Here is a 27,157-nt window from a genome sequence, read left to right on the forward strand (position 1 = left end):
ATATGTAGCACACTTTCCCCCATCCCCTGGAACATGTGTGGCTATGGTATATGTGTGTGGTGTTATACCTGTGGCGTACATGAGAGCTGAGTCTCCGCTATTGGGGACCTGGGGTATACCTGAGTGATCGTTCGGTAGCGCCTCCACCTGTAATGGGATGCTACTATGTGGAATGACCATGTTACAAGACAATAAAGAATGCACATGCGTAAAGCATAACAGTTTACTATACACAGCACTAATGTAGTACAGCCTACCCACCAAGCCTCGTACGGCCGTACCTCCCAAAGTACCTAGGGGCCCTAGGGCACCCAACCAACCCGATGTCCACAAAGTGATGCTCCCGGCGACTGGCTAGCCTCTCCAGCAGCCGCCTCAACCTCCCTAGCACCCGCCAGATGCGTGCGTGCCACAGAGGTAATGGGACCCAGGGGGGGAACCCTGCTATATATAGACTAGTATTTCTTCTGTTATTTAGTATATTAAAGAGATTATATTGTTGTTTGTATGTTATCTGTAGTTTTCGGATGTTTTCCTATTGTAAATATCATCCGTAACGCATGTGTAGACTGTTAGGCTTTTGCACACTATGTGCTAAGTTTGCCAAGTGTGTGTGATAGAAGTACAGTATCAATGCATTGTACCCCTGTAATGACTGAAGTGCAGTTCTCCTGGCCGAATACCCCCTGACATGCATAACGCGAAGCTATGGTGACATCACTGACCCGCAGCGTGACGCGATGCATAGTAGCGCAATGACATCACTTTAGGATTTGTAAATGGCACAAAAATATGAATAGAACGAAGAGGAATGGAGTATCACTTATATATGCCCCTTGATGAAGTTCTGACAAACGAAATGCATAGGGCAGCTCTTCAAACAAGTGGACGGTGTGCTGAGCCCTGGTTTCCAGTGAGAGATTGCCCATCCAAGATTAACCCCTTGCATCTGGTGAATTTGCTGTGGGCGGCCGCCATAGCGTTTTCCCAGAAAGAAAAGGAGTTTTGGGACGTCCCCTCGCTGTCCGACTCACGGTGGTCCCAATGCTCAAATCTCACCAATGTTTGTGAGTGCTTCTGATACTTTTTAATATTCTGTTTATAAAACAATCTGCACTATATATCTGTGTCCTCTCTTCCATATCCTGAAAATTTCCCTCTGGGTTTCCTGGCCATCTGCTACCTGAGTTGGTTACTCTTTAACAACCACAAGGCTTTTACCACTCACAAAAATTGTGAGTAGGATTACTTCTGAGTTTCATTTGAATGTTTGAATGTTCCCTTCTTTTGTAGATTGTGCTGCACTATTGTGTTCTTTTTGTTTTCATACAGTATATATCCCTTCCTGGATGAGAGTGCGCACCTGTTCTTTTGCCCACATTGTCTCTATGGATTTGAATTGAATCCATCTCAGGAGCAGCACCCATCACCGGATAGTATTCATACCTTTTTGCCTTCTACTTTTCCAATATTATTTATTATACAGTATTTGCGCTCGATCAGTATTTGCGCTCGATATAGAAACAGTGGTTTCTATATGTTCTGTATATTCTAATTTCATTTTAACCAGCTAACTTAAAGGGAGAGTTCCACCTCAGGAATAGTAATGGTATTGGTATGTTAAATGTATTAAACGACATTTGTTTTTTGAATCATAGAATTTGTTTCAACATTAAACTGGTAACCAAATGCTTGTACAAGCTACAAGCACATTGTCAATCATCACTTTGATTTTCCTTTGCTGTTCTTGCAAAGTAATTACCATCCTTATTCAAACAGCCTAAAGTGAAGGATAATATGTATCTGAAAAGGAATAATTTCATATGGCTCATAGCAAATAAAATGGCTTCCATTTTATAAAACACAGATATGTCAAATCATATTAATACATTGTTTGGCTTTTTTTGTTGTTGCCTGCTACATGTAACTGCTTCGTTGACTAACTCTTCTCCTTGACAATTCAACTTCTTCCTACTAGATCACTGGTGTTGGTTAAGGAACCCTATAATTATATTGTGAAATTCTGTAGAACCCTCTCTAATAGCAAGTCTGAGACCAGATGCATTGCAAGGAACCCCAACCTTCTGTAATAGCGCCTCTGATATCAGATGCATTGTAAGGAACCCCAACCCTCTGTAATAGCGCCTCTGATATCAGATGCATTGTAAGGAACCCCAACCCTCTGTAATAGCGCCTCTGATATCAGATGCATTGTAAGGTACCTGAACCCTCTCTAATAGTGAGTCTGAGATCAGACGCATTGTAAGGAACGCCAACCCTCTCTAATAGTGCATCTGAGATCAGATGCATTGTAAATGCTTCTGTATTTGATACCTTTTCCAAATGACCTGAAAATGTCAGGGAACCCTTTCGGGATGCCCGGGGAATTCCAGTTAAAAGGCTATACTAGAGGGTATAAATGCAATGTGTTCGTATCAAGTCACATTCTATTCCGTACCATGAGAGTAAAGGTTGGACAACCTTTAATCAGGATACAACACTGGAAAGCCTATGTCATTCTCTATAACCTTTTTCATGTACCTGTAGGTTTGCTCCCACAGAGAAGTATAAACACAAATGGCCCCTGGCTCAGCTTAAATTGAACAATATAGTTATATAAGAGAGGTGCACATAGGGATAAGGCTAACAAACATTTATACTGGAGAGAAAATAAATCCCTTTATTATGGCAATTAACTCCCTTCTACCAGATGAACAGTGAGTGGGCCTCATGCAGTAAGCGACGATTATGTGAAATCGGCAAGCTTATCGATTAGTCATGTTATTGGCGTTTTTCCCTCTCCGTATGCAGTAAGTGCCGAATACATTCAAAATCAACCAGAAAACAAATCCGCCCACTCTCACGATGATGAGCCGATCACACACAGGTGTATCGGCGTGCGTGGCGGGGTGCTGTTAGGTTGCACAATCACAAATCTTGCTGAATCAGGCGAAACAAGCATGTTTTTGATTGCGCGCCATATTTAAAGGCAACGTGTACTGCTAATCATTCTCTGTGTTGTTGGGAGTGAGAGAGAGAGAGAGACGCACAGAGCTGGACGATTGAAGATTTGCATATTGACTGAGAGACTTGTTGTGTATTGGGTGAGCTTTGTCCTTTGTTGTTTTGTTTACATCTTTGTCTTGTTTTATATGTGGAAGTGGGTCGTGTGATTGCCTGTACATTTCTTGTCTGTTTTTTGTGAGTGCTGGAAGTATGCCCGCAAAGCGTGGGAAGAGTGATGCTGGTGGGAGTGGGAGTGCTACTCGTGGGAGTACGCGTCGGAGTGAACGTTCTGTTCAGGGGAGTGATGTTGCTGGTGCACCGAGTGGTGTTGCTGGGAGTGGGAGTGCTGTTGTTGGGAGTGGGAGTGCTGGTGCTGCGAGTGGTGTTGCTGGGAGTGGGAGTGCTGTTGTTGGGAGTGGGAGTGCTGGTGCTGCGAGTGGTGTTGCTGGGAGTGGGAGTGCTGTTGTTGGGAGTGGGAGTGCTGTTGTTGGGAGTGGGAGTGCTGTTGCTGTGAGTGGGAGTGCTGGTGCTGGGAGTGGGAGTGCTGTTGCTGTGAGTGGGAGTGCTGGTGCTGGGAGTGCTGGTGCTAGGAGTGTGAGTGCTGGTGCTAGGAGTGTGAGTGCTGGTGCTAGGAGTGTGAGTGCTGGTGCTAGGAGTGGGAGTGCTGGTGCTGGGAGTGCTGCTGGTGGCGCAGTTGCTGATGGGGTGTCTGGTGGTGGCGTGCTTGCTGGTGGCCAGCTTTTGGAGGCTCTTCCATTGGAAGAAGGAGAGTCCAGTCAGCACCAGCCAAGCTCTGACCCTAAACCTGCTCGGAAAAAACGTGTGGAGAAGCCACGTAATCCTCGCTTCAATGACCAGGAAAATAGGGCTCTTGTCACTGGCATTCTGGAGCACTATGACAGTCTCTATGGACATTTAGTAGGTAAGTGTAACTTTACATTTATTATTCAAATACATGTGATCCTAGGTCATCTGAGTTTTGTTCATATGCAAATATGGGTACACAATATCTTTCTATGTTCATTAGTGTGGAAACACAGCTTTTTATCATGCCTTACAAGGACAACTAAACACAGGCGGTCAATTTGCCAGAACTGCATACAATATGAATGCAACCTTGCTTACATGTATAGGTTTAGTAGTGAATGCTCATGTGCTGCACATATTACACATAAAACAGCATGTTTGCTATCTCTTGGAACAGCTAGCAGTGTAGGAAACTGGTGCTTATATTATTATTAATTTACCTCATATCTTTTATATGTTTTTCAAGGGCGGACAAGTGCAGCAAGCAAAAAAGAAATGTGGGACACAATAGTCATTGGTGTCAATGCCTGTGGGAATAGTGTCAGGGACAAGTATCATTGTCGGAAAAGATTTGATGATATTAGGTCCAAATTGAAAAAGAAAATACAAGACCAACGCGTGCATGCTACTGGCACTGGAGGTGGGCCCACACCACAACGTCTCATATTGACTCCATTGGAGGAGCTGCTTCGGCCAAAATTACTTACCGTCGTCGTGGAAGGCTTGGCTGGTGACCGTGACATTGGAATTTATCCGTCACAATTTCCAGCAGGTGATAAATATTACTGTACTAGGCGTGTCGTTGCTTACAGTTATTTTGCATATTTACACTGCTTTTTATACTGTCTTCACAATATAAGCATACCTGCATCTATATATGTATATGTCTGATTCTGTATATATATATCTCAAAATAGACATATATGTAGTAGTCCTACTAAAAGCAGTAACTAATATAGCACGTGCCATTGCGTGCTCATTTACATGTGAATTCCCAAAATGCATAGCTGCAGTGGAAGCAATTGATGGTGGGCGAAGATGGGGAACAACAGGGTAGTACACATGTGTAACACATGTTCATGAGAAATTATTAGTAGCTACAGGTACAGAACAGAAATATGTATCATATTATTGTGTATTTTATTGATTTTACTCCGACAAACATGACATTACTGCCTATTTTAAGCATGCATCAAAGAAATTGCATGTAACGGCCTACAAACATCACTGGCACTAACACATCTATAGTTGCTTATGAAAAGGTCCATTTTTGCTTTATGTCATATACAGACAGCATAATGAGGCACACGTATCATATGTTATGTCATTGTTTTCATAACTTAAACACTGCAGATGACTACTTAGCTCATCTACCATTGTGTTAAAGCAGCTGCAATTAATATCTCATCACAGCATACACTTCAACAGAGGGGGTGGGGTTCAGCACACACACTAATTACAGCCTCATTTCACGGTCAACTTAGTTCACACCATTTGCACCTGTTTCAAGTCATTGAAAGGTGTGGCTGATTAGGCTTTTTGGGGAAGGGAATACCTTTCTTACAACCTGAATAGCACAACTGAAGTTAATCACACTCATTTGAAAGCTTAACTCTAGCTACTAAATGCCCCAACAACTCATTACTTATCAAACCGTACGTCACACATTAGTTCACTCATATCTATAGTTGAACTACTATGAAAGACACATTATCACACACTGCATGTGTTGTCTTGTTGAGTCACAGCCACATTCAGGTGTGCCACATCTTCGATTAATGTACCACACATATCCTCTACCAAAAACAACACTTTTTGCAATATGACCACCTTCATGATAACCATTGTGAATGGTCATCTCATGATAGTTATGTACATTATGATACTGATATCACTACACAACATATGATTTTTATGTACTCATTTAATCTATTTATCCTCACGCATTACTGCAGAAACATAGTATGTTGTATGTTAGGGAACTCAAAAATTCTAAGTACACAGGCATGTACAGTGTTATTACAACTATTTATGTTCACTTTCACACACATTTTCGGTTAAGGAACTGATGTTGTTAGTTAATCATAAATACAGAACATACAATAAGTGTTTGTTCAATATTTACACATGTAAATGTAAAACTTATGTTATTGTTATATATAGTTGCCCCTGGAGGACATGTGTCACCTGAGATGGAACAAGTGTCTTCACCTGGGTCAGCCAGCTCAACACTACTAGAAGGTGAGTGTATCATTTGCTGGCCATATAATATGTGCTCTTCTATATGTTATGTTGTCATGTGCATTATTTGTTTTGCACATCTTCTTTAAATAGGATTACTTAGTGTCAGTGAAAATTAAGTGTAAGGCAACATGTATTGTGTTAGTGATGTTAATTATCATGTAGGACTTCTGAGTTTAGAGCAACTTTTCATTCATTCATATTTCATACTGAGTCCAAACATTATTCGTAAGTCAAGGTAGTTTTTAATGAGGTTATAAAACGTATGCTAACATGTTAGGTGTTACTTAGGACACAGTACAATTACATAGTAACACAGCATACATTAACATGCCATTTAATAATGTGTACATTTCTTTTTAGAACATCATGGTGATGAGGATGATGAGTATGATGAGGATGACGCCACAGAAGAGACTGAAATACAATCATGTGACCATGAAGAGGTGCCAATAGAAACTGTTGTACCGCCAAATCGTCCATCAACTTCCACATACGATGCAATTGTAGCTTCAGAGGGAAAAATAGTGGACGCAGAAAATCGTCGCCATTCAGACATGATGACAGTGCTGGAAAGGATGATTGGACTGCAGGAAGAAACAGTATCACAATTGGCACATCTCCACAGAGTCTTCATTGAAGTGCCTAAACAGTTGCAAAAAATCAACACCTCATTCGAAGCATTAGTTGTTCAGCAAACACAAGCTAATTACTGGAGAATGACTAATGTACCACAATTCAACACCTCCCAGCCAGGATCTGTTCATGCAGGTCAGTTTTCACCACATTCATCTGATATTCATTCACCAGGCCCAAATGTTACCGGTCAAGTAGCAGACATTGCTGTGCAGGTTCCTGATGACATCCTACCGCTGCCATCTGTACAAATTCAGCAGCAGACACCTACAAAGGAGGCGACAAAAACAAAACAAGACACACATGAAACAGACCAACCATCACTTGTGCAGTGTCTACCAACTTGCTCACATGTGTCACTGGGCACAAGCCCTGTCCGTGAACAGTCACTACCCAAAAGCCCTGTAGGTGAGTCGCTGCCCAAAAGCCCTGTAGGTGAATCGCTGCCCAAAAGCCCTGTAGGTGAGTCGCTGCCCAAAAGCCCTGTAGGTGAATCGCTGCCCAAAAGCCCTGTAGGTGAATCGCTGCCCAAAAGCCCTGTAGGTGAATCACTGCCCAAAAGCCCTGTAGGTGAGTCACTGGCCACAAGCCCTGTAGGTGAGTCACTGGCCACAAGCCCCGTAGGTGAACAGTCACTGGCCACAAGCCCTGCCCGTGAAGTGCCAGAGGCCACTCAAAGTGGCTCTGTTGTGCCTAAAGTTGGTGGCAAAAGAAAAAGGAAAATTCAAGAGACAACAAGCAGGCCTGTTACTCGCTCGCAAAAGGAACAAAAAAAATAAATGTTATAATTCAGAAAATATGTGTTTGGCCTTGTTTTGTTGACTTCAGATTATCTAATTACTATTGTATGTATGCTGAAGACTGTGTTGTTTCCAAACTTTCAACTATGTTCTTGTACACGTGAAGTTTTGGAAATGTTAACACTCATAATTAATTGTGTTATAAATATTTATGTTGTAATCGTCTGTTCAGTAATGGTCCACCAGGAGCCAGTTGCTAAGTTTAGAGAAGCTGCCATTGACTTTGCAGCAAAACATTGCATTTGGGTGTGTTAATTGATGTAAGAATTGCATATGCATATTAGTCACATGCAATTATTAAAACACCTAAGTAAGTGCAAACATCTTTCTTGTACGTGTACAGCAGGATTATGTGTAAATTATTACTTACCTTTGCCTTGCTTGGCCATTGTAATTTTGTCCTTTAATCAGTTGTGTGTTCGTTTCTATAACATCTCAGAATGTATAATAATATATATACACACACACACACACACACACACACACACTGAGTGTGTGTGAGTGTGAGTGTGTGAGTGTGTATATATATATATGTATATGTGTATATATATATGTATATATGTGTATATATATATGTATATATGTGTATATATATATGTATATATGTGTATATATATATGTATATATGTGTATATATATATGTATATATGTGTATATATATATGTGTATATATATATGTGTGTATATATATATGTGTGTGTATATATATATATATATATATATATATATATATATATAGTACTATATAAACTGGTATACACAAACTAATACACTTCATGCTTCCTTGTGAAAACACTATTTTAATAATACAGGCCTAATGTTTGAGAAATATCCTAAGTATGAGACTCTAACAGTATTGTGCTTAAACAAATGTTTATTACTTCATTCAATCATGTTTCTCACCATTTAAATAGGTTTCATACAAGGTATACTTAATGCCATCAATGTTGTGTGTACTCCTGCAATATAAAAAAAAAAAAAATATTATATATAAATATATATATATTTTTATAAGAGATATATTTATATATATATATATATATATATATATATATATATATATATATATATATATATATATATATATATATATACACACGTATTTAAACTCATGCAGACAGGGAGTTAACCAGACTTTCACATACACACAGAAATGTAAGCGGGGAAAAAACATTTCTTTTTGCAGGTGTGTTTTTACTGATATGCCTGGCTAAGAAATATTTTCACACACTGGTCTTTGTTAGTTTTCAAAAAAACACTATGTGAACGCATTAACAGTCTAGGGATGTTTTTCACAAACGAGATAAAAGAAGGAGAAATGTTTCTCCCACAGTCCCATATCACGAACCACAACTGTTAACCCAATTAGACAAACAAATCCAATTGGCGTTTGAAATAAGGAGTCAAAGTAGTTACTTTTGTTGACCTTGACAAGGAAAAACAGGAGTTTGTTAGCCATTCAGCACATTCATTTTGATGAGCAAATAACACAGACCTGCACACAGCTTTTGTGCTACTCAGACATGGCTGATGAATTCGTTAACAATATTAATCCCCTTTTAGGGTATAAGTACATGATCTGTGAAGCCATCTTGAACAGTCGCGGACAGAAAGCAAGCACACGCCAAATCGATGATTTCATTCGAGCAAAATATCCTTATTACCAAGACCGTAAGCATGCACGGAATTTTAATTCCTCAATAAGATTCACTTTATCAAGTAATGACTTTTTTGAACGTGACCAGGATAAGCTACAACACACCTATGGTTTCTGGAAGATTGCCCCGGAAAAACAATTTATCCTGAAAGACGGCACTTATATTGTCGTGAAAGGCATATTTATTCCTAATGGCAATAGCAATGTATCCGCTACTACTGATCCGTTTGAATCGATACGTGCTGCAATATCTGCAGCCTCCATTCCTGAAACCCACATTGTACAAGAACAAAAGTACTATGATTATGTACCAAGCCTTTCAGCTGAAATTGCATTGGAATGGGAACCGGAAGAAATGAACCTACCTCCCGACCAATTATTTGAAGAAAGCAGTGGCGATTCCTATGAGCGCATCCTGGAGGAGATATGTGCCATACTGGATTCAGCGGTTGGGTTAAGCGTGGATGAAAATGGCTTGCATTTCTGGAGCGACCAGTTGCAGCCAGGCGAAGAGTTAATTCTAGAAGAATGGTAAATATAACAATCGTTATGCGTTGACTCTGCGTTTAAATTTTTTTTTTTTTTGTAACCACCATTTTCACTTTCAATGCGTGGATACAGCGTAACATTGCAGACTGCATAACATGTAGCGATCACAAACAAATTGTTTCCTAATACAATATAGTAGGACCTGAAAGAGTAGTACACATTGCTGACGGAATAAATATACGTACTTTCCTATCCCTTTAAACATATTAGCAACATTTTACCATTACTCTAACACATACCTGTTTTGTTATCATGCAACATCTACAACATTGAAAACCGGGTCCACCACGTATGACGTGGGACCCTTGTCATGGGCCAAGGCGTCCTTAAAAAGGATTAGTGATGTAAGTCCCGCCCCCAAGCGACGTGCGCGCCTCAAAGCCTATTGGCTGTCATGTTTTGTTATAGTAACGGTAACTGCAGTGTGTGATGCGTGCGGCTCAGTGTTTGTAGGCGTACCCTGGGCGTTAGCCGAATGTTAATTGAGTGGGAGGAGTGTTAGCGTGCGTTTCACGCTGGCTTAACATGACGTCACACGTATTGCATTTGCGCATTGTGTTATCGGCCGTGCTTTCTGTTCAAACACGTCTGTTTAAAAAGAATACAGATGTACTCGTTTAGAACGAATGTAGTTTCGTCTTCATTGTATTTGAAATAAAGATGTTATGTTTACTGGTATTTTCAACATGTATTGAACGCACAACGTACGCTTTGTTTTGCGCATGCGCTAACAGTTAGTGGAGCCAAGCGTGAAGTGCGTGCGCACACAAAGATGTGCGCGCACATCTTTCAGTATACAGGCAACGTTCACTTCTTATACATAGTTATGCCTGCTACAAATTTAAAGAAACATTACATACTGATGAACAGTTTTACTTCTAACATATAAGTGAGTGACGTGTGTATCTACACAATCATATAGAGCTGCGTAACGCGTTGTCACGGATGCATATCTAGTAAGGTGCCATCTTTGACCATCATGTGTTTGCTGTATTTCAGAGATGTCGGGGAAGATACAATCGGATCAATGTATGATTTCAGAAGAGTCTACCTTTATATGAGATGATTGTGAGGAGGAGCCACCGACTACTATACTACATATGGAACTAATTTTATATTGCTTGCAGCGCTTATTAACAAACAATTAAAAATGTGATACCCTTATGCCTATATTGCATAAGCACTTAATTAACATAATGATGTTGCAAAAGAGTGCCTCATGAATTTTTATTGAGTGTTCTTTAATGACTACTAACATTTTATGACATGGTGTGTTTTATATATAACAACCATTCCCACTCTGCTAACACATTTGTGTATTCTAATATGTAATGGAACGTATGACTGTCGAAACTATGTAACAATAATAATAATAATATGAGCATGTTCATGTATAGGGCTGCTAGTTGTACGCAGCGATTTACAGACACATGTTTCAGCCTGAGGTCCCTGGCCCGTGGAACGTACAAATGTTTTTTTGCCGCATGAGGCACAGGGAGATAAAGTGACTTGGCCAAGGTCACAAGGAGCCCACACCGGGAATTGAACCAGACTCCCCTGCTTCAAACTATCAGTGCCAGTGTGTGTCTTTACTCAGTGAGCCACTCCTTCTCCCAATGTAAAGGACACTTACAACCAAGTAGCCATTTATTTTTAAAATCTCTTGTTACATGGGTATGTAGATAAAATGGTTTGGGACTGTAGCAAATAATGTTACTGGCCAGATGTTATGGTCCCCTCCAATGCATGATGTTCTGAATATGACATCACCATCATGTTATGAAGTACGTTTCTGTGTATATTTCATTAACCTAACTAACTATAGTTTACTGTGTTTATTAATCGTTTAGAAATACATAGTATAGTCAATATGATGATATAAGCTACCATAATAAAGCTGGTGTTATCATTTGTCGGTGTTATACATGGATCCTACACCAATTGATAGAGACACAAACAGTTGTCTTAAAAAGTGTGTCTATGCTAGTGATGAATGTGCTCCCGTAAGTAAACAAATAAGTACAGTTATCCCCTTTTCTCCAACCACCTCTATATTACATTAATGGAAATTATAAGGAAACATACATAAAATGTGATGAAATGTGAGTAATCATTTTGTAATACAATGCACATGAAAGCTCAAGAGTAGCTAAATGCATATACATGATACAGAAAGTACATATATGTAACATTTGTGTTTAAACCAATATGTTGGGTTTTTAGTTCCAATAATTATAGGAAGATTGAGGTAGCCACATCTTATGAGAGATGTCAGCAAATATACATACCATGATCAGTCATACTGGAGATATACCTATAATGCAAAGGAACAATATATAAATTGCAAACATTGACATGCCATCTTCAGTACCGTAAACAACACAGCAAAGTGTGTATTTGGTGTTAAATGTACAACACCATGTATATTTCATGACATTCAAAATGTAAATCAGCCTGGTGTACACATCATATGGATGTACATGTTACACTGCACCAATAACATTGTATGTAAGCATACTAGAAGCATGAATGATTATGGGCATAATATGTGTTTTGTCTTAGCATAAGGAATAACACAATGCTAAAATATTATTGCTTTGTTACCCAAGTTGTATTCACATACACACAACTAAAGTACAATTGAAGAGGGATTATATAACCTGTGCAACAATAACATACCGGTGCCACATCCCTTTGTGCACACAGCAGAGAAAAGAAAGGTGTGCAACCCATATTCATCTGTGTCCTAACAGAAGGTTATATAAAGAAACATTATTGTTAATATAACATAATTAAACTATAAAAGTAGTACTAGGAACATATGAGTTTGTACTTACAAGAAAAAAATGAATTGATGAGATTCTGTCGTGTCTGGCCACCACTGGCTGTTTGTTCATTTTCAGCAGCTACATGGGTGGGATGCTCGTCTACCAAAGCCTCAGCTAGGTCTGACTGTACATTGTGCCTGAGTGCAACATTGTGCAAAATGCAACAGGCAAGGATAATATCAGACACTTTTTGAGGCTTGTATAGAAGAGCCCCACCAGTTCTGTCCAGACACCTAAACCTGGTCTTGAGTAGGCCAAATGTCCTCTCTATAACAGATCTTGTAGATATATGGGCTGCATTGTACCTGTCCTCTGCTTCAGTTTGAGGGTTTAGCACCGGAGTCAAGAGCCACGGCCTAATTCCGTATCCTGAGTCACCTATAATGAATGGAGCACACATAAGCTGACATTAGTGATCAAATTGTACAATGCCAACATTCCTAAATCAACATGTGTTTTGTGTTAGAACATGTAAATATGTACTCACCCAGCAGCCAACCAGGTTCAAAATGTCCCTCTTCGAACGCATGGAAGACTGAAGACTTCCTCAGGATAGAGGAATCGTGACTGGAACCAGGGAACTTGGGTACCACATGCATTATCCTCATCGTGGCATCACATACCACCTGTACATTGAGTGAATGGTAGTGCTTCCGATTGCGGTACACATGCTCACTCTGACTAGGTGCAATCAAAGCAACATGTGTGCAATCGATTGCACCCAGCACACATGGTATCCCTGCTATATTATAAAAGCCAGTCCTGACTTCCAGCCACTCTGTCGCCTCTGTAGGAAAATGAATATAATTCCTAGCGCGTCTATTGAGTGCATAGAGAAACTGGGTCAAGGCCCGCGAGAATGTAGATTGCGAGACCCCGCCCACTATGCCCACAGTTGTCTGGTATGACGCGGAAGCAAGATAATGTAATGAGCACAGCATTTTAACAAGCCCAGGGACTGCACGACCTCTGGCTGTGAAAAAATCTAAATCCCCCCTTATCTCCTCATAAAGAGCTAAGATTGCTGCTGAACTCAAACGATAGCGACTTACAATCTCCTCCTCACTCATCCCATCTAACAGGGTTCTCTCCCTGTACAGACGCGGACGAGGCACAAGTTGTCTCCTCTGTCTTCTCCTCTGATCTCCTGTCCCTCTCCCTGTCCCTGTCGTATCCGCGTCACTGTCACTGTCCCTCGGTGTGTCCCTACCTTGCCCTATATCATTCTCTTGATCAGCAAGCATGTCATAGAAAAGAATGTTCCTGCGTCTCCTAAACATTCGCAACATTTTGAAATGAGTAGCTGTGAATGAGCAGGTAATGTGCGTCCTTTAAATAGGTATGTGATGATGTCAGGTGACATAGTAAAATGCAAGGTGTTACATTAACACAATAAAGTACTTCTGTGGCAAGCTGTGTGCACTTGTTGTTCTAAGTATTTGTTGTGTGTATTCTGCAGGGAATGATGATATTTGGCAATGATGTGACGTGAAGCTTTGTACAAAGATTGCTTGCAAATAAATAGTTGCATGTGCAATGCATGTAACACTTGTGAACGCAAGAGTCAGTCATGTAATGAGACAAAAAGGCTGAGATTGACGTGGGAAAAGTTTTGTGTAACATGTGTAATTATCCATGTTATTGTGACATGTTGGCAACAATGAATAGTCGTGTGCATATGCATGCATTTGTGTAAGGAGGATAGTTGGTATAGAATGAGTTTACAAGGTGTCCCAATGATGAATTACTGTACATGTGTGTATAAGTTAGGTTGAAGTGCTTGTAATGCAACGGTTACAATGTAAACATGCAATGTGATTGAGCGTCCAATAAGTGACGTCATGAAAATAGGGAGGACCCAAAAGTATATGTAAACATGAGAAGACAGATGTACATGAACGTTTAAAGATGCGTGTCACATTACAAGCATTGTGTAATGTAAAGGAAGATGAATATACTGTGTATGAGTGACATGTGTGACATGTGTGACATCATGTAAATAATTGTCGCTGAGTTGAGTAAAATGTGTGATATGATGTGAGGTTCTCCTTTAAGAGTGTAGTATAGTATTTTCCCTTGCCACATCATCACATGATGAGTAATGTGACCCGCAAATGCTGAAAACATGTAAAAGTCGAATGTTATGCAAATAAGACACATCAGCTGTGACACAATGCAGGGAATGCCCCCACACTGTAATGCAAATCCCCCTTGTATTGTGAGCAATGAAACGTAAACAGTACTATACTGTTATACGTCCCCGCTCCATTGACTTCCATTGATGTACAGAAGATGTTTTTTTTCTAAGTGCCGTTCCGGCAGCCTTAGCGATCGTTCTCCCGTCCAAAATGCCAACTTTAGTTGGCGGGAGAAATCGGCCATAACATCTCAATTTCGTAGTGCCGATCAGCCCCGATAAGCTGTTTTTTTTTGTTGAATCCAGCCGATTTAAAAAAGTGGCGATCAGTGTCGAAAACAGGCTTATCGGCAGGCGACTGGCCATAACCAAATTATCGGCTCCGAAACCTGGCGATTTGAAGCACTTATCGGCGCTTACTGAATCTCAAACCCAATTTTGGCTATAACATGGCCATATTTCCCTTATCAACGCTTACTGCATGAGGCCCAGTGTTTTAGAACTTAACATTTATAAACTTCATAAAATAATGTATCCCTCAGAGAAGGAAACAAACATATAAACTGCGCACTGGCAACCCCTCTTCTAATTGTTCATCGCCCTTCTTGCAAGGAGAAGAAGTAGCTCAAGACTAAGCACATTACACAAATTGGCACATTTGCTATAACGTATCCATATGGATGTATTTATTAAGCTACAAAATATTTAACACGCCACTGACTCCTACTGGTATAAAGGGGATTGAATGATTGTTACCAATGTGAACAATGTCACTCCTTAGTGAAACTAATGCTGTATTCTAATTCTATTTTGTTGAAGCAGCCATTTTCGGGCAAAACACTGCCATTGACTTCCATGATGATTCTCAGACGAAAACAGCCTTAACGGCCATTTTGGACAATGTACAATTACCCACTTCGTTCCAGTGCTAGTCCTGTGTGAGATCTTAGTCAAGATACTTTGTTTCTCCAGACCTAATGTTATAAAATAAGATTGTAAATTCTTTGGAACAGCTGGAATTTAGTGCATACTGTATGTTGTGGTGCTGTGTACAACATAGGGGCCTACTAAGCACTGCAGATTTGTTTTTTTGGCTTAAAATTGATACCTTAAAATAACAAATTATAGTGCGCTTCGGTGCACCTACATACTAACCTTTTTTTCCTCAATGTACAGTATGACTTACACATCAAAAATGGTTTTTGTCAAGTATTTTGGGGCACACAAAATGGATGCGCATGACGCAAAATGTAAATAGTATGTACTAAAACTAAAACATGATTTGTGCCCTGCATCAAAATCATTCACCAAAATGGCAAAAATCACAAAGATTTTGCTTATATTGTTAGCACGGGCTTTGCTATACATCAACCAAAAATCTATTTGACACAGCATGAATATTTTATTATATTTTTTTATTATAAAAAATATTTCAATAATAACCCACATTTAATAATACAAACTGCACATAATTATATTTTAATTTAAACTGTATCAATCAAGTATTCAATATGACTCAATGCATCAAACTTCATTTACAAAAACACTATGGGGCTTATTCACTAAACTTCGATAAGTTCAGTGCATTGCCGAGCAGGTTTACATGTTCTTACTGCAGTATAAAGACTTATCACACGACTTGTGTTTGCTTAAACTGCAGCATGGAAGAGATACACGGAAAGAACTGCATCTCCCTGCACAGCTCTTACAGGCGACCGTGCAGTTTTAATGTTAATTTTAATAACAGAGTATTGTAGCATCGGGCTCCTGAGCTGAACCGCCTTAATTTCAGCCTCGGGGTCCCCTGGTTCCCAGTATGATGTGCCGGTATCTCCTGTGTGTTTAAATGTCCCGGTCACATGACGCGGGACATTTAAACAATGCCGGGAAATACTGACACTCTATACCGGGGCCTGTAACTCGGGAAGCAGTGGGTCCCCGAACCTGAAATTAATGCAGTTCTGCTGAGGAGACCCCTGCTACAATACAATGTTATTCAAATTAACCTTTAAACAGCTTCCTTAACTTAGTAGCCAACCGCTAAGGTGATGAATGGGTGAAGCCACAGTACCTGGTTTATTGGGGGTAGAGGGGGTGGGTGAATGGGGGTACTCTGCCCCTTTTGGATTATACAGCAGAGAAGACAGAAGAAAAGAAAGAAGGAAAGAACTTACTGGAGATGTCTCTTCAATCAACATGTGATCGTGGACTTCTGTGCATCGGCTATTGAGGAGCATTACATGGTGGGTCAAGAGGTGGTGCCCGAGTAGGACGGGGGTGAAGACAACAAAGGTAAGAAACACATTGATTGTATTTTATTTAAGTGTGGTTTTTTTTTAGGTTGCCCATTGACTGCCAATATGTTTATCTATGCCCGTTTCTGGGTATAGATAAGCACAGTGACAAGCAATGCTTTTTTAGGCAAATGTTTTTTGTTTTTTTTTCATTGTTATGTATTGTATTTTGTGTTATGTGGCTTTTTTAGGTTACTCATTCATTGTCATTGTGGCAATCCATGTCCATATTGTGGACATGGTTTACCTCAGTCACAATCCATGGCTTTATTGTCAAATACTTGTTTTATTTACTGTAAATGTCATGTGTTTTATTTTGTGGCTGTTTTTTTTTTTAAACTTGCCCATTCATTACCATTGTAACAATAAATGGGTAGAGGGGGTGGGTGTAGTTGCCTGCAGAGGGTGGTTTGGCCTCCCAGGTGGGTAGTGGGGAGGGTGGTTAACCCCTTAATTACTATAGTGGTAACTAAAAAAACTAAGGTGATTAATGGGTTAATGACCAGTAGTTTTTTTTATATATATAATGTTGATGCCTACGGAGGACGAGGAGGACTGTGATGAGGACGAAGGTGGCCTTCATCCTGGCAGGGGTAAGTAGAACTTTAATTTACTTTTTGACAGCTGGCTGATGTATTTGTAATTGGAAAATGCGCTATTATCCATACCTGAATAATAGGAATTCTGCCCAGTACAGTGTGTATTGGGGTTGTGGGGGGGGGGGGGGGGGAGGGTGGAGGGGGAGGTTTATTCTTAATTTTATTGTATTGCACTGTTATGTTTTTTTGAATGGGGAAACGCGCTATTAGCCATCTTTGGCTAATAGCAATTTTGCCCATTCCAGTATATTGCTGTGCGTACAGCGGTTAGGTGAAGGTGGCAGTTGCCCTAGGATGGTGTGTAGGCCTTGCGGGAGGGTAGCGCATGGGGATAACCCACTAAGGTTGTAACCACTAAGGTAATGAAGGGGTTAACTCCTACTGCAACCCTCCCGCAAGGCCTAAATACCCACCCTAGGGCAACTACAAGCTTCACCACCCCCTGTACCAACTATAAAGCAGTGCCTTCTATTTAACCCCTTCATTACCTTAGCAATTAGCCACTAAGGTAATGAAACTGGCTGTAATTTTATTTTTACTGCATAGGATTGAATCCGGGGGTCTTCAGACCGGAAATAAATATGCGGGGACCACCAGAAAGCCCCGGAGATGCACACGGACCCCAGGAGACACCCGGTATCAATCCTATTCAGTAAAGATAAAAGAAACCCCTTGTTATGCATATCGCAAATCTGATCTCGCCACCCTTTAGCTGACGACAAAAGAATGCAAGTTTTTATAGTACGATATGCATATCAGAGTTTAGTGAATAGCAGCTGCTGGCAAAAAAATGCTAGTTTGGCCATTTTTTCAGCTACTGCACGGCTTGTTATAGCCACAGTGTTATTGCTTGATTAAAAGACGTTTTAGTGCGATATTGCCTTGTTATCGAAGCTTTGTGAATAGCTACAAATGCAATACTGCACTAAAAATACACTTATCGAAGTTTAGTGAATAGGCCCCTCTAAGTCATATGTATGAAGTCACATAACGACCTTCACACATACAACCTACAGTTTATGAAGGTTTGTACTTCTTTTTAGCTCTAAAATGTTAACACACAAAAATGTTTAAAACTAAGCAGGGAAAAGAAAAGCCAATGTACTAATTAAAATAAATAAAGAAAAGTGTTCCCTGTTTTCTTAGCATCCAGTATATGTTATTTTGCTATACTGGTCTATCATATCAAATACAAAGATAGTCCTAATTACACACCTCTGTGTGCTCTATCATTGACCACCAGCAGAACTGATAAACTATGAAAACGTCAACAACTCTTGTTTGATTTGGGAGTTAACTTGGCAGCGATTCCAAAACAAAAAGTTGACATTTAAATTGTACATAGGAAATGACAGCTCAAAGGCTCTCACTTTATCTGGCCTCTATTTGTTATTGCTATATACACACACTGTGCTTTAACCACAGTTATCGTTCTATTTTTATGTAAACAGTCCAGTGTTGAAGATGTGGGCAAACTATATTAATGTGGCCAAAGTATGTCATTGCTCTGCAGGTCTCTATAGTGCTGAGGCCGAGTTGAAACAGTGATCAAAGTATAACAATATGAAGGCATACAGTGAACAGTCTTATTTACAAGCATACCGTTCAACATACAGTATTTGTAACAATTTTACTGTCAGACGAGTCTGCTGATCTTACAGCATGTACTGTATATATAACAAACTCTTTGTAAATGGAGGCCAGGCAGGTTTGCCCCATTATTTAACATAAATAGGTTTTCCCGACATCAGGAATGTACCAGTACTTTGCGCTTCCATGCAGACTAGCACAGTCTTTTAAACAAAGGGCCACATTTTGTAAACACTTAGCATTTTAGTAAATTGCTGTTTATGCATCAAAATCCACATCATTTTGTGGTGAAAATATATGTAGATTTACCGAAATGGACAAATCCAAAAAGACAGGACAGATGCAAAATCTTATGAATACACTGGCATTAATTATGCTGCTCATTGCATATATGTAAATTGAGATTTATATATCTGTGTGGCCATACTACACGGACAACATCTGTAAGTGATGTAGTTTCTCATTTTAAGTTGCATTGATTCATTCCAACAAAGGTAGCATTGACTTCATCACCAAAAAAGTTTCAAGATTAAATGTAACAAACCTAAAAACGTTGCTATACCAGACTTAGTAACTTGTTTGTTAATTAATATGCAGTTTGGCAAATTACGCCTTTACTGTTAACAAAGATTAGTTTGCCTCCGTTTAGTAATTTCTACCTTGTGCTGCTACTTGGGTAACATACTGTATTATAATTACAAGATGGACTAGCCTGACAATATACACTTTGTGTATTATATCTCCAGTGGGAATATGTATTTCATTTTCTCCTTTTATTAAATAATAATAACGGTTATAGAAAGACGTGTCCCTTGTTATTGTGACAATGAAGGGGAATGAAAACATTTGGAACCGTCTTCTCCCACTGCAGTTTCCTGAACCTCGCAGCTGAACCTGACCTTCATATCAGGAACAGATATAAGCGTCAAATTCCTCTTCCAGCTCAGTATTGCACTTGACTCATCTACGGAACACACTGATCTCCTTTGCAGTATATTTCCATTTCACGCTTGCTTGACATTTAGTCACAGCTTTAATGCATGCATTCCCATTAGTGCTGATAATGATTAATATTTTCTTATGGTGCTGACAGGGCTTTAAAGTGAGCATTTATTACCTCATTAGCTCTATGATGATCAAATTATAGTAAGTGAAGAGGTTAATAGTTCAGACACACACACACTATATATATATATATATATATATATATATATATATATATATATACAGTCCGTAGAATCCAGAAGCGGAGCACTGCGGCAGTGAAACAAACAGGGGCTACAATCTGGCTAGGACATTAAAAACCTTTAATTATGTGGTGGTGGGGGGGTCAGAACACCCCACCACCACATAATTAAAGGTTTTTAATATCCTAGCCAGATTGTAGCCCCTGTTTGTTTCACTGCCGCTGTGCTCCGCTTCTGGATTCTACGGACTGTTTTCTCCTTGTTACCTTCAGCGTGAGGCACACTCATCATGGGGACTGTGTAGCTGTATTCGTGAGTACTATGCCGGTTTCTGCCATTATTGCCATAAAGCTCATGTTTATCTCACTGATTTAGCAGATAGGCCTGTCATGGTATATATGTTTGGTCAGTCAGCTTTTCACAGAGACCTATACATGACTTATGTTTTCACACAGGCATTACATATTGAGTCTCACGCAGCGTTCATTGTTTAAATACCCCCAACATCAGTGAACTTCATCATTACAAAGACAACATTCTGTTTTTTTCTGAGCCCTGATTTTTGGAACTAGTTCTCTCAAAACTAATATATATATATATATATATATATATATATATATATATATATATATATGTAAACCCCGTTATAGCGCGACCCGTTATAACGCAAAATCGGTTATAACGCGGTCTGAGCATGGCTCCCAAATTGAAAGCCTCCATTTTGCCACCTTACCTGCATCTCAAATCCTCCATTTTGCCGCCTTACGCTCTCCTCTTCCTGCTGTCCATGTGCTCATCTCTCTGCCTGTCGCATGCCATCATTTTTTTTTTTTCCAAACATTCAATTCAATGCTTTATTGACTACCAGACACAGACACAATTAAACATTAATAAATTTTGTACAAAACATATGCAGGGATTGAACTCGGGACCTTCTGATACCAATGCCTTGCTTCTTACCTCTACACCATAGGCTTAGTGTGACAAGACAACCTATAAATATATTTATCCTCTACAACACATTGCCACAAGGTACATGTCAATGTTAAATCAGCAGGAAGAGGAGAGCACTGGTAAGGCGGCAAAATGGAGGAGAATTAAATCTGTAATGAGGAGGCTCGAGAGCTGATGCCGGTGAAATTTTCACGCAACCCCGGTTGTAACGCGGTCTTGGGGTTGTGGACCCCAAGGACCGCGTTATAACGGGGTTCAGCTGTATATAAATACATACTGTGAGGGCTATTTGACTAAAAAAATACTATTTGTAGCTATGAGAATTTGCAGGTGCTGTACATGGTCAGTCCAGATTGTTCTTTTTAATTTTTTTTGTCAAGTAATAATTTGCAAACCCTATACAGTACAACTGGTGAACAGTAAATATCTGAGGAATTTCTATGGACCCAATCAAAATAGAATGAATTACATTGATCATTTTATATATTAGTCTTATCATTTATTTATAATGTGCCAACATATTATGCAGTGCAGTACAATGGGGTTTAAAGACAATAACAATAAAAGATCAACATTACCTTACATTTGTACAGTAGGTAAAGAGGTCCCTGCTTCAATGAGTTTAAAATCTATAAGGAAGGGAGAGTGGGAATATAAGGTACAGGGAGAGAAGAAGGTTGTTTGTTTGTATATATATATATATATATATATATATATATATATATATATAATATATCTGTATGTATGTATATATGTATATATATGTGTATATATATTGTGACAAACTTCCCGACACAGTCTTCTAGGGTTAATTATACAACAAACAGGATCATGCAAAGTATTATGCTGTTTAACTCAGGCTTCTGCCTGCTTTATTTTCATCCGAGAAAGGTACTGCAGCTTTAACAAGTGTAGATTAGAGGTACTCAGATACTTTCATTCAGCAGTTCACACATTTCAGTGTTACAGTATTTCCCACACTGTTATTTTTAAGAAATAAAACCAAAATCATATAAACAAAATCCTATCCCTTTCAGGGATCTAACTACACATCAGAATCAGTCTCTCTAACAGCTGCTGGCCAACTAACCTGGTTCCCCAGCTTAAAACAATGCTCTCTCATTTAGGGTCACTTAGATACAGCAGTCTTTTAGCAACAGCAATAACCATTTGTTTTGTCTTATCTGTTCGTGGTGCCAAGTGTCCAGGCAAATCCTCTGGTACTGTGATACTTGGAGGGGCCGTCCACCCCGAAACTGGAAACAGGGGAGCAGCGATACCCCCAGCCTCCAGGCTCTAAGGAGAGAGAGTGAAATGCAAAACCTCTCTGTTCTAAATACCTGTGCATGTGATTAGAAGAGCAGGTGAGGGAGAACTAGAGCCATTGTAATCTGTGGTCTGGATTTTCCATCCAGCTGCCTGAGTTAATGGGAAGCTGTGGAACGGATAATTTTTAACTATTCCTGCACTTTCTGACCTAAAATGGGGCAGAAAGCTGCCTAACATCTTTGGACAATGTCACATATCCCCCTCCCCAGCTCACACCTACTGGGGTGAGCGGCCATGGACCTCACTGGGGTGAGCGTCCTACCTGAAATACTTGAGCTAACTCCTCAGCACAACATTAAGTATTCACATGACACGAATATGAACTTTTTCCACGGCAATTATGGACAATAGGTTTCGTCATAAGAGACTATACTTGGCAAACATATTTTGTTGCTCTCTATTAGGGAACTATTTTGAAAAATAAGTGTCTAGCACACATTCTTACAACCCAGGATATGCTAAATATATTCACAAAACCAGACAATTTCTATTACCTCCCTGGGTTTTTCTACTCTAGAATATGAACCTCATATATTTACCAACAAAAAGGGCCATCAACCCTGTATATTAATTTGTAGTTTAGCTACATTTTCAACACAGAGAACCAATATAACATTGTAATATTGACAAAATGCTTATTCTAGAGGCCTAATATACCTTAACTACAACAGCTTATTTGCATAGTTAAGTGTCCGTGACATAGTCCACACGTGTAATAACAAAAAAAAAATATCGGTCAATTCCCCAAACACATTTTTTTTTTCTTTGACTTCCAGTCCATTACATTTCCTGACTTTATTTCATAGGCCGCTGTAACCTGCAAATGACTGGACTGTTTCTTTAGCTTCTGACTGAACTCTGGGGCCGGATAGTCTTTGTCTTTATATTGTGGCCCAGAGTGGCGAGATCTGGATAAATTCAAGGCCAACGTTGACCTTCGTCGCTTTTGCTTTGCAACCTTTGAACCTTTATGGTACTTCTTACTGCCATGTATTTTCTCACAACCATCTTCACTCTTAGAGATTTGGGATTTTCCCTTTGGGGCAATTATATGGTACTTAGAAGATGAAGCGCTAATTACCTGGAGCACCTTCACCTTGATGGGGCTCTCAATAACTCTGGCAGTACTGTGTGGCATTTTACCTTTGCAGCCGGCAGGCATGTAGCCTTGGGCCTCTCTTTCCTGAGGCCTACATTTATTCAGGCGAAAGTACCGCTGGATAACCAGTGATGCCTTTCTCAGGGTTTGATAGCGAATCCTGTTTTGTGTCATCCTAGTCAGAGACTGAATTTGTATAGTTGCTCCTTTCATAATGAGGAACCTGTTTCGTACCATGCGGGCACGGTAGAATGATTGAAGAACACAGGCTGCTTTATTCCGGCGATTAAACTGACGAATTTTCATCCCTCTGTAGGCAGCCTGTAGGATGATAGTTGTGGCGCGTTTACGCCGATAATTTTCTCTTTCCCTTCTTCCTTGGATAAGAGCTTTGCAGTGCTTCTGAATTATTCTAATGCTTTTCTCCTTCTTCAAAACGTTAAGTTCCTCCACGAGAGAATTCTGTTTTGTGCATACATGTCGCAATTCTGTTCTCAGAGCGTCCATTTCTTCCTGGTGCTGGCTCTGAGTGTGCATCAATGCATTCTGTAGTGCTTCCTGCACTTCTAATTTTTCCTGAGTCAACTGTTTCTTTACTTTTTCTGCGTGGACAGTCAAATTTGAATTTTACAATTTCAGACTCTCATTTTCTTGCTTTACAGTCTTTAACTCACTTAGGGCAATCTCATGGGTTTGCTTCAACATTCCCAGCTCTGTGTTCAGACCGTGGCCCTCCAGGCGTGAGTTTTGCACCTCTGTGCTGAGCGCATGAACCTCTTGTAGAGCCTTCCCGTATTTCTGTTTTAGGATAGCAATCGATTTGTCAAACTTAATCTGTTTTTCATCCATGCTGGTAATTACGGTGTTGGCCTTTTCCAGACTAGTCGTCACCTCTTCCAGCTCACTCTGTAAGAGAGACTCTGTTTTCTTCAAAGCCTCGTGCTCTTGTAAAGCTGGGAGTATACACCTCTGTAACTCGGCGTTCGCTTCTTGCACCTTCTTCCAACATTCTCGCTCCTTCACCAAATCCTGCCATAGGACTTCATAATCATGGAGGGCAGCTTGGAGTGCAGAAACCAAAGCCTCTTTATCCTGGTTCAAGGATTCAGCTACCCTTTGCTCCTCCTTTTCCTTTGCCACTGTTCCCGTGACAATTCTGCCGGTCACTTCGGTCTGCAGCACATCTCGGCGCCTTTCTGACGCATGTCCTGACAGCGCAGGTTCAAGTGGCTCGGTCACTTCCCCTGTGACTTGAGGAACAGTTTTCTTTTTATTCTTCTTTCTTTTTGCTTTATTAGCTCCAGAGATATCAGTGGTAGTGGGCACACACTCACTGGTATCAGCTTCCACATCTTGCTTGCACTCATAGGGCGTTGCTTGCTTTTGCAGCTGTTTGTCTTTGAAAATTTTGGGGCACACATATTCCATGTGACCTACTTTATGACAGGCCCAGCATACTAAATTCATCTGTGGGTACGGCTCTCCTCCAGGGGCCACATACGAGTCGTCGTCATCATCATCGTATGGCCTGAAGGGACACTGTTTTTCATGATTATGTACATTACAAAACAAACATTTCACGTCGGCCATTTTAGAAACCCGGCAGGGACAATTTGCTAGCTGCAATTTCACTCACTTCAGCAAAAGGCATTAGTTTTACAAACAGCACTTGCTAGATGCATTTTTTTTTTTTTTCAGCAAAACATTTTGGTTTCCTGTTTGGGTTCAGGGTGCTATTGCATCCACACCTCGCACATTCTCTGTGTATGCTAGAAGCACAACTGATATACACAGTGGGACAGACTTAACTCATAGCATCTGTACTTTAGTTCAGCTGGGCGGCCATTTTAAACCCCCGCATTTATTTGCAAACCCACAGACTTTTTAGTGTCGACCCGCATTCTCCACCATATGTGACAAACGGCCCTCTTTTGTAGTGCTGACGTCTGTCTGGGTTCTTCCCGACACAGTCTTCTAGGGTTAATTATACAACAAACAGGATCATGCAAAGTATTATGCTGTTTAACTCAGGCTTCTGCCTGCTTTATTTTCATCCGAGAAAGGTACTGCAGCTTTAACAAGTGTAGATTAGAGGTACTCAGATACTTTCATTCAGCAGTTCACACATTTCAGTGTTACAGTATTTTCCCCACTGTTATTTTTAAGAAATAAAACCAAAATCATATAAACAAAATCCTATCCCTTTCAGGGATCTAACTACACATCAGAATAAGTCTCTCTAACAGCTGCTGGCCAACTAACCTGGTTCCCCAGCTTAAAACAATGCTCTCTCATTTAGGGTCACTAGATACAGCAGTCTTTTAGCAACAGCAATAACCATTTGTTTTGTCTTATCTGTTCGTGGTGCCAAGTGTCCAGGCAAATCCTCTGGTACTGTGATACTTGGAGGGGCCGTCCACCCCGAAACTGGCAACAGGGGAGCAGCGATACCCCCAGCCTCCAGGCTCTAAGGAGAGAGAGTGAAATGCAAAACCTCTCTGTTCTAAATACCTGTGCATGTGATTAGAAGAGCAGGTGAGGGAGAACTAGAGCCATTGTAATCTGTGGTCTGGATTTTCCATCCAGCTGCCTGAGTTAATGGGAAGCTGTGGAACGGATCATTTTTAACTATTCCTGCACTTTCTGACCTAAAATGGGGCAGAAAGCTGCCTAACATCTTTGGACTATGTCACAATATGTATATATATATATATATATATATATATACAGTGCTCGACAAATAATGATAACCACTCGCACGTTGCGAGTGGATTTAGGCAGCTGGCGACCCGTGCCGCAGCTCTATGAATTCCCCTGCTCGTGCCAAATTTTTTTTTTTAAATAAATAAATAATCCCCCTCCCTGATTGGGTTAACGCGGGGAAGAGCCCCTTCCCCTGATCTCCTCCCCCTCCTGATCTCCTCCCCCTCCTGATCTCCTCCCGTTAGTGCCTGTTAATTACATTTAAAAAAAAAAGTTTAAAAAAATGGCGGCGATTCCAGTGGTCCCGGCGCGCATGCACAGGGCAAGCAGAGTGTCCTGCCCTCTGCGCTGCCTGTGGGCCCGCTGCCTCTTCCCCCCAGCAACCCAGAATCCCCCCCCCCCCACTCCCCACGTGGGATGGAGGGGGAAGCCCAAACCAAGCCCCGCGCGCAATCCAGCCCCCTCCCCCCTCCGCTCCCTGCCCGCCATGCGGAGACCCCACTGCTGCCGTGCGGAGACCCCACTGCTGCCGTGCGGAGACCCCACTGCTGCCACGTGCGACCCGGTGAGTGTGTGAGTGACAGACTGAGTGTCTGTGTGTGTCTGAGTGAGTGTGTCTGAGTGAGTGTCTGTGAGTGTGTCTGAGTGAGTGTGTCTGTGTGTGTGCCTGTGTGTCTGTGAGTGTGCATGTGTGTCTGTGAGTGTGCCTGTGTGTCTGTCAGTGTGCCTGTGTGTCTGTCA

The 27,157-nt window shown here is 40.5% G+C and overlaps 1 protein-coding gene across 1 annotated transcript; it reads left to right on the top strand.

The window, feature by feature from the left end:
* Positions 1-4,278: 4,278 nt before the first annotated feature.
* LOC142494678 (uncharacterized) lies at positions 4,279-7,469 on the top strand. The gene is made up of 3 exons (XM_075599111.1): positions 4,279-4,585; positions 5,977-6,054; positions 6,418-7,469. Exons 1-3 carry the CDS (start codon positions 4,309-4,311, stop codon positions 7,467-7,469), a joined length of 1,407 nt encoding a protein of 468 aa, XP_075455226.1. The 5' UTR covers positions 4,279-4,308.
* Positions 7,470-27,157: the final 19,688 nt, after the last annotated feature.

This window comes from Ascaphus truei, chromosome 5 (assembly GCF_040206685.1).
Source record: "Ascaphus truei isolate aAscTru1 chromosome 5, aAscTru1.hap1, whole genome shotgun sequence".
NCBI classification, from domain to species: Eukaryota; Metazoa; Chordata; class Amphibia; order Anura; family Ascaphidae; genus Ascaphus; species Ascaphus truei.

What these genes read in the sequence shown, in the direction of transcription:
- LOC142494678 (XM_075599111.1), top strand. Translation starts at nt 4,309, where the DNA reads ATGTGGGACACAATAGTCATTGGTGTCAATGCCTGTGGGAATAGTGTC. An exon ending in TCCGTCACAATTTCCAGCAG is followed by an intron (nt 4,586 to 5,976) that starts GTGATAAATATT and finishes TGTTATATATAG; the next exon opens with TTGCCCCTGGAGGACATGTG. An exon ending in CAGCTCAACACTACTAGAAG is followed by an intron (nt 6,055 to 6,417) that starts GTGAGTGTATCA and finishes ATTTCTTTTTAG; the next exon opens with AACATCATGGTGATGAGGAT.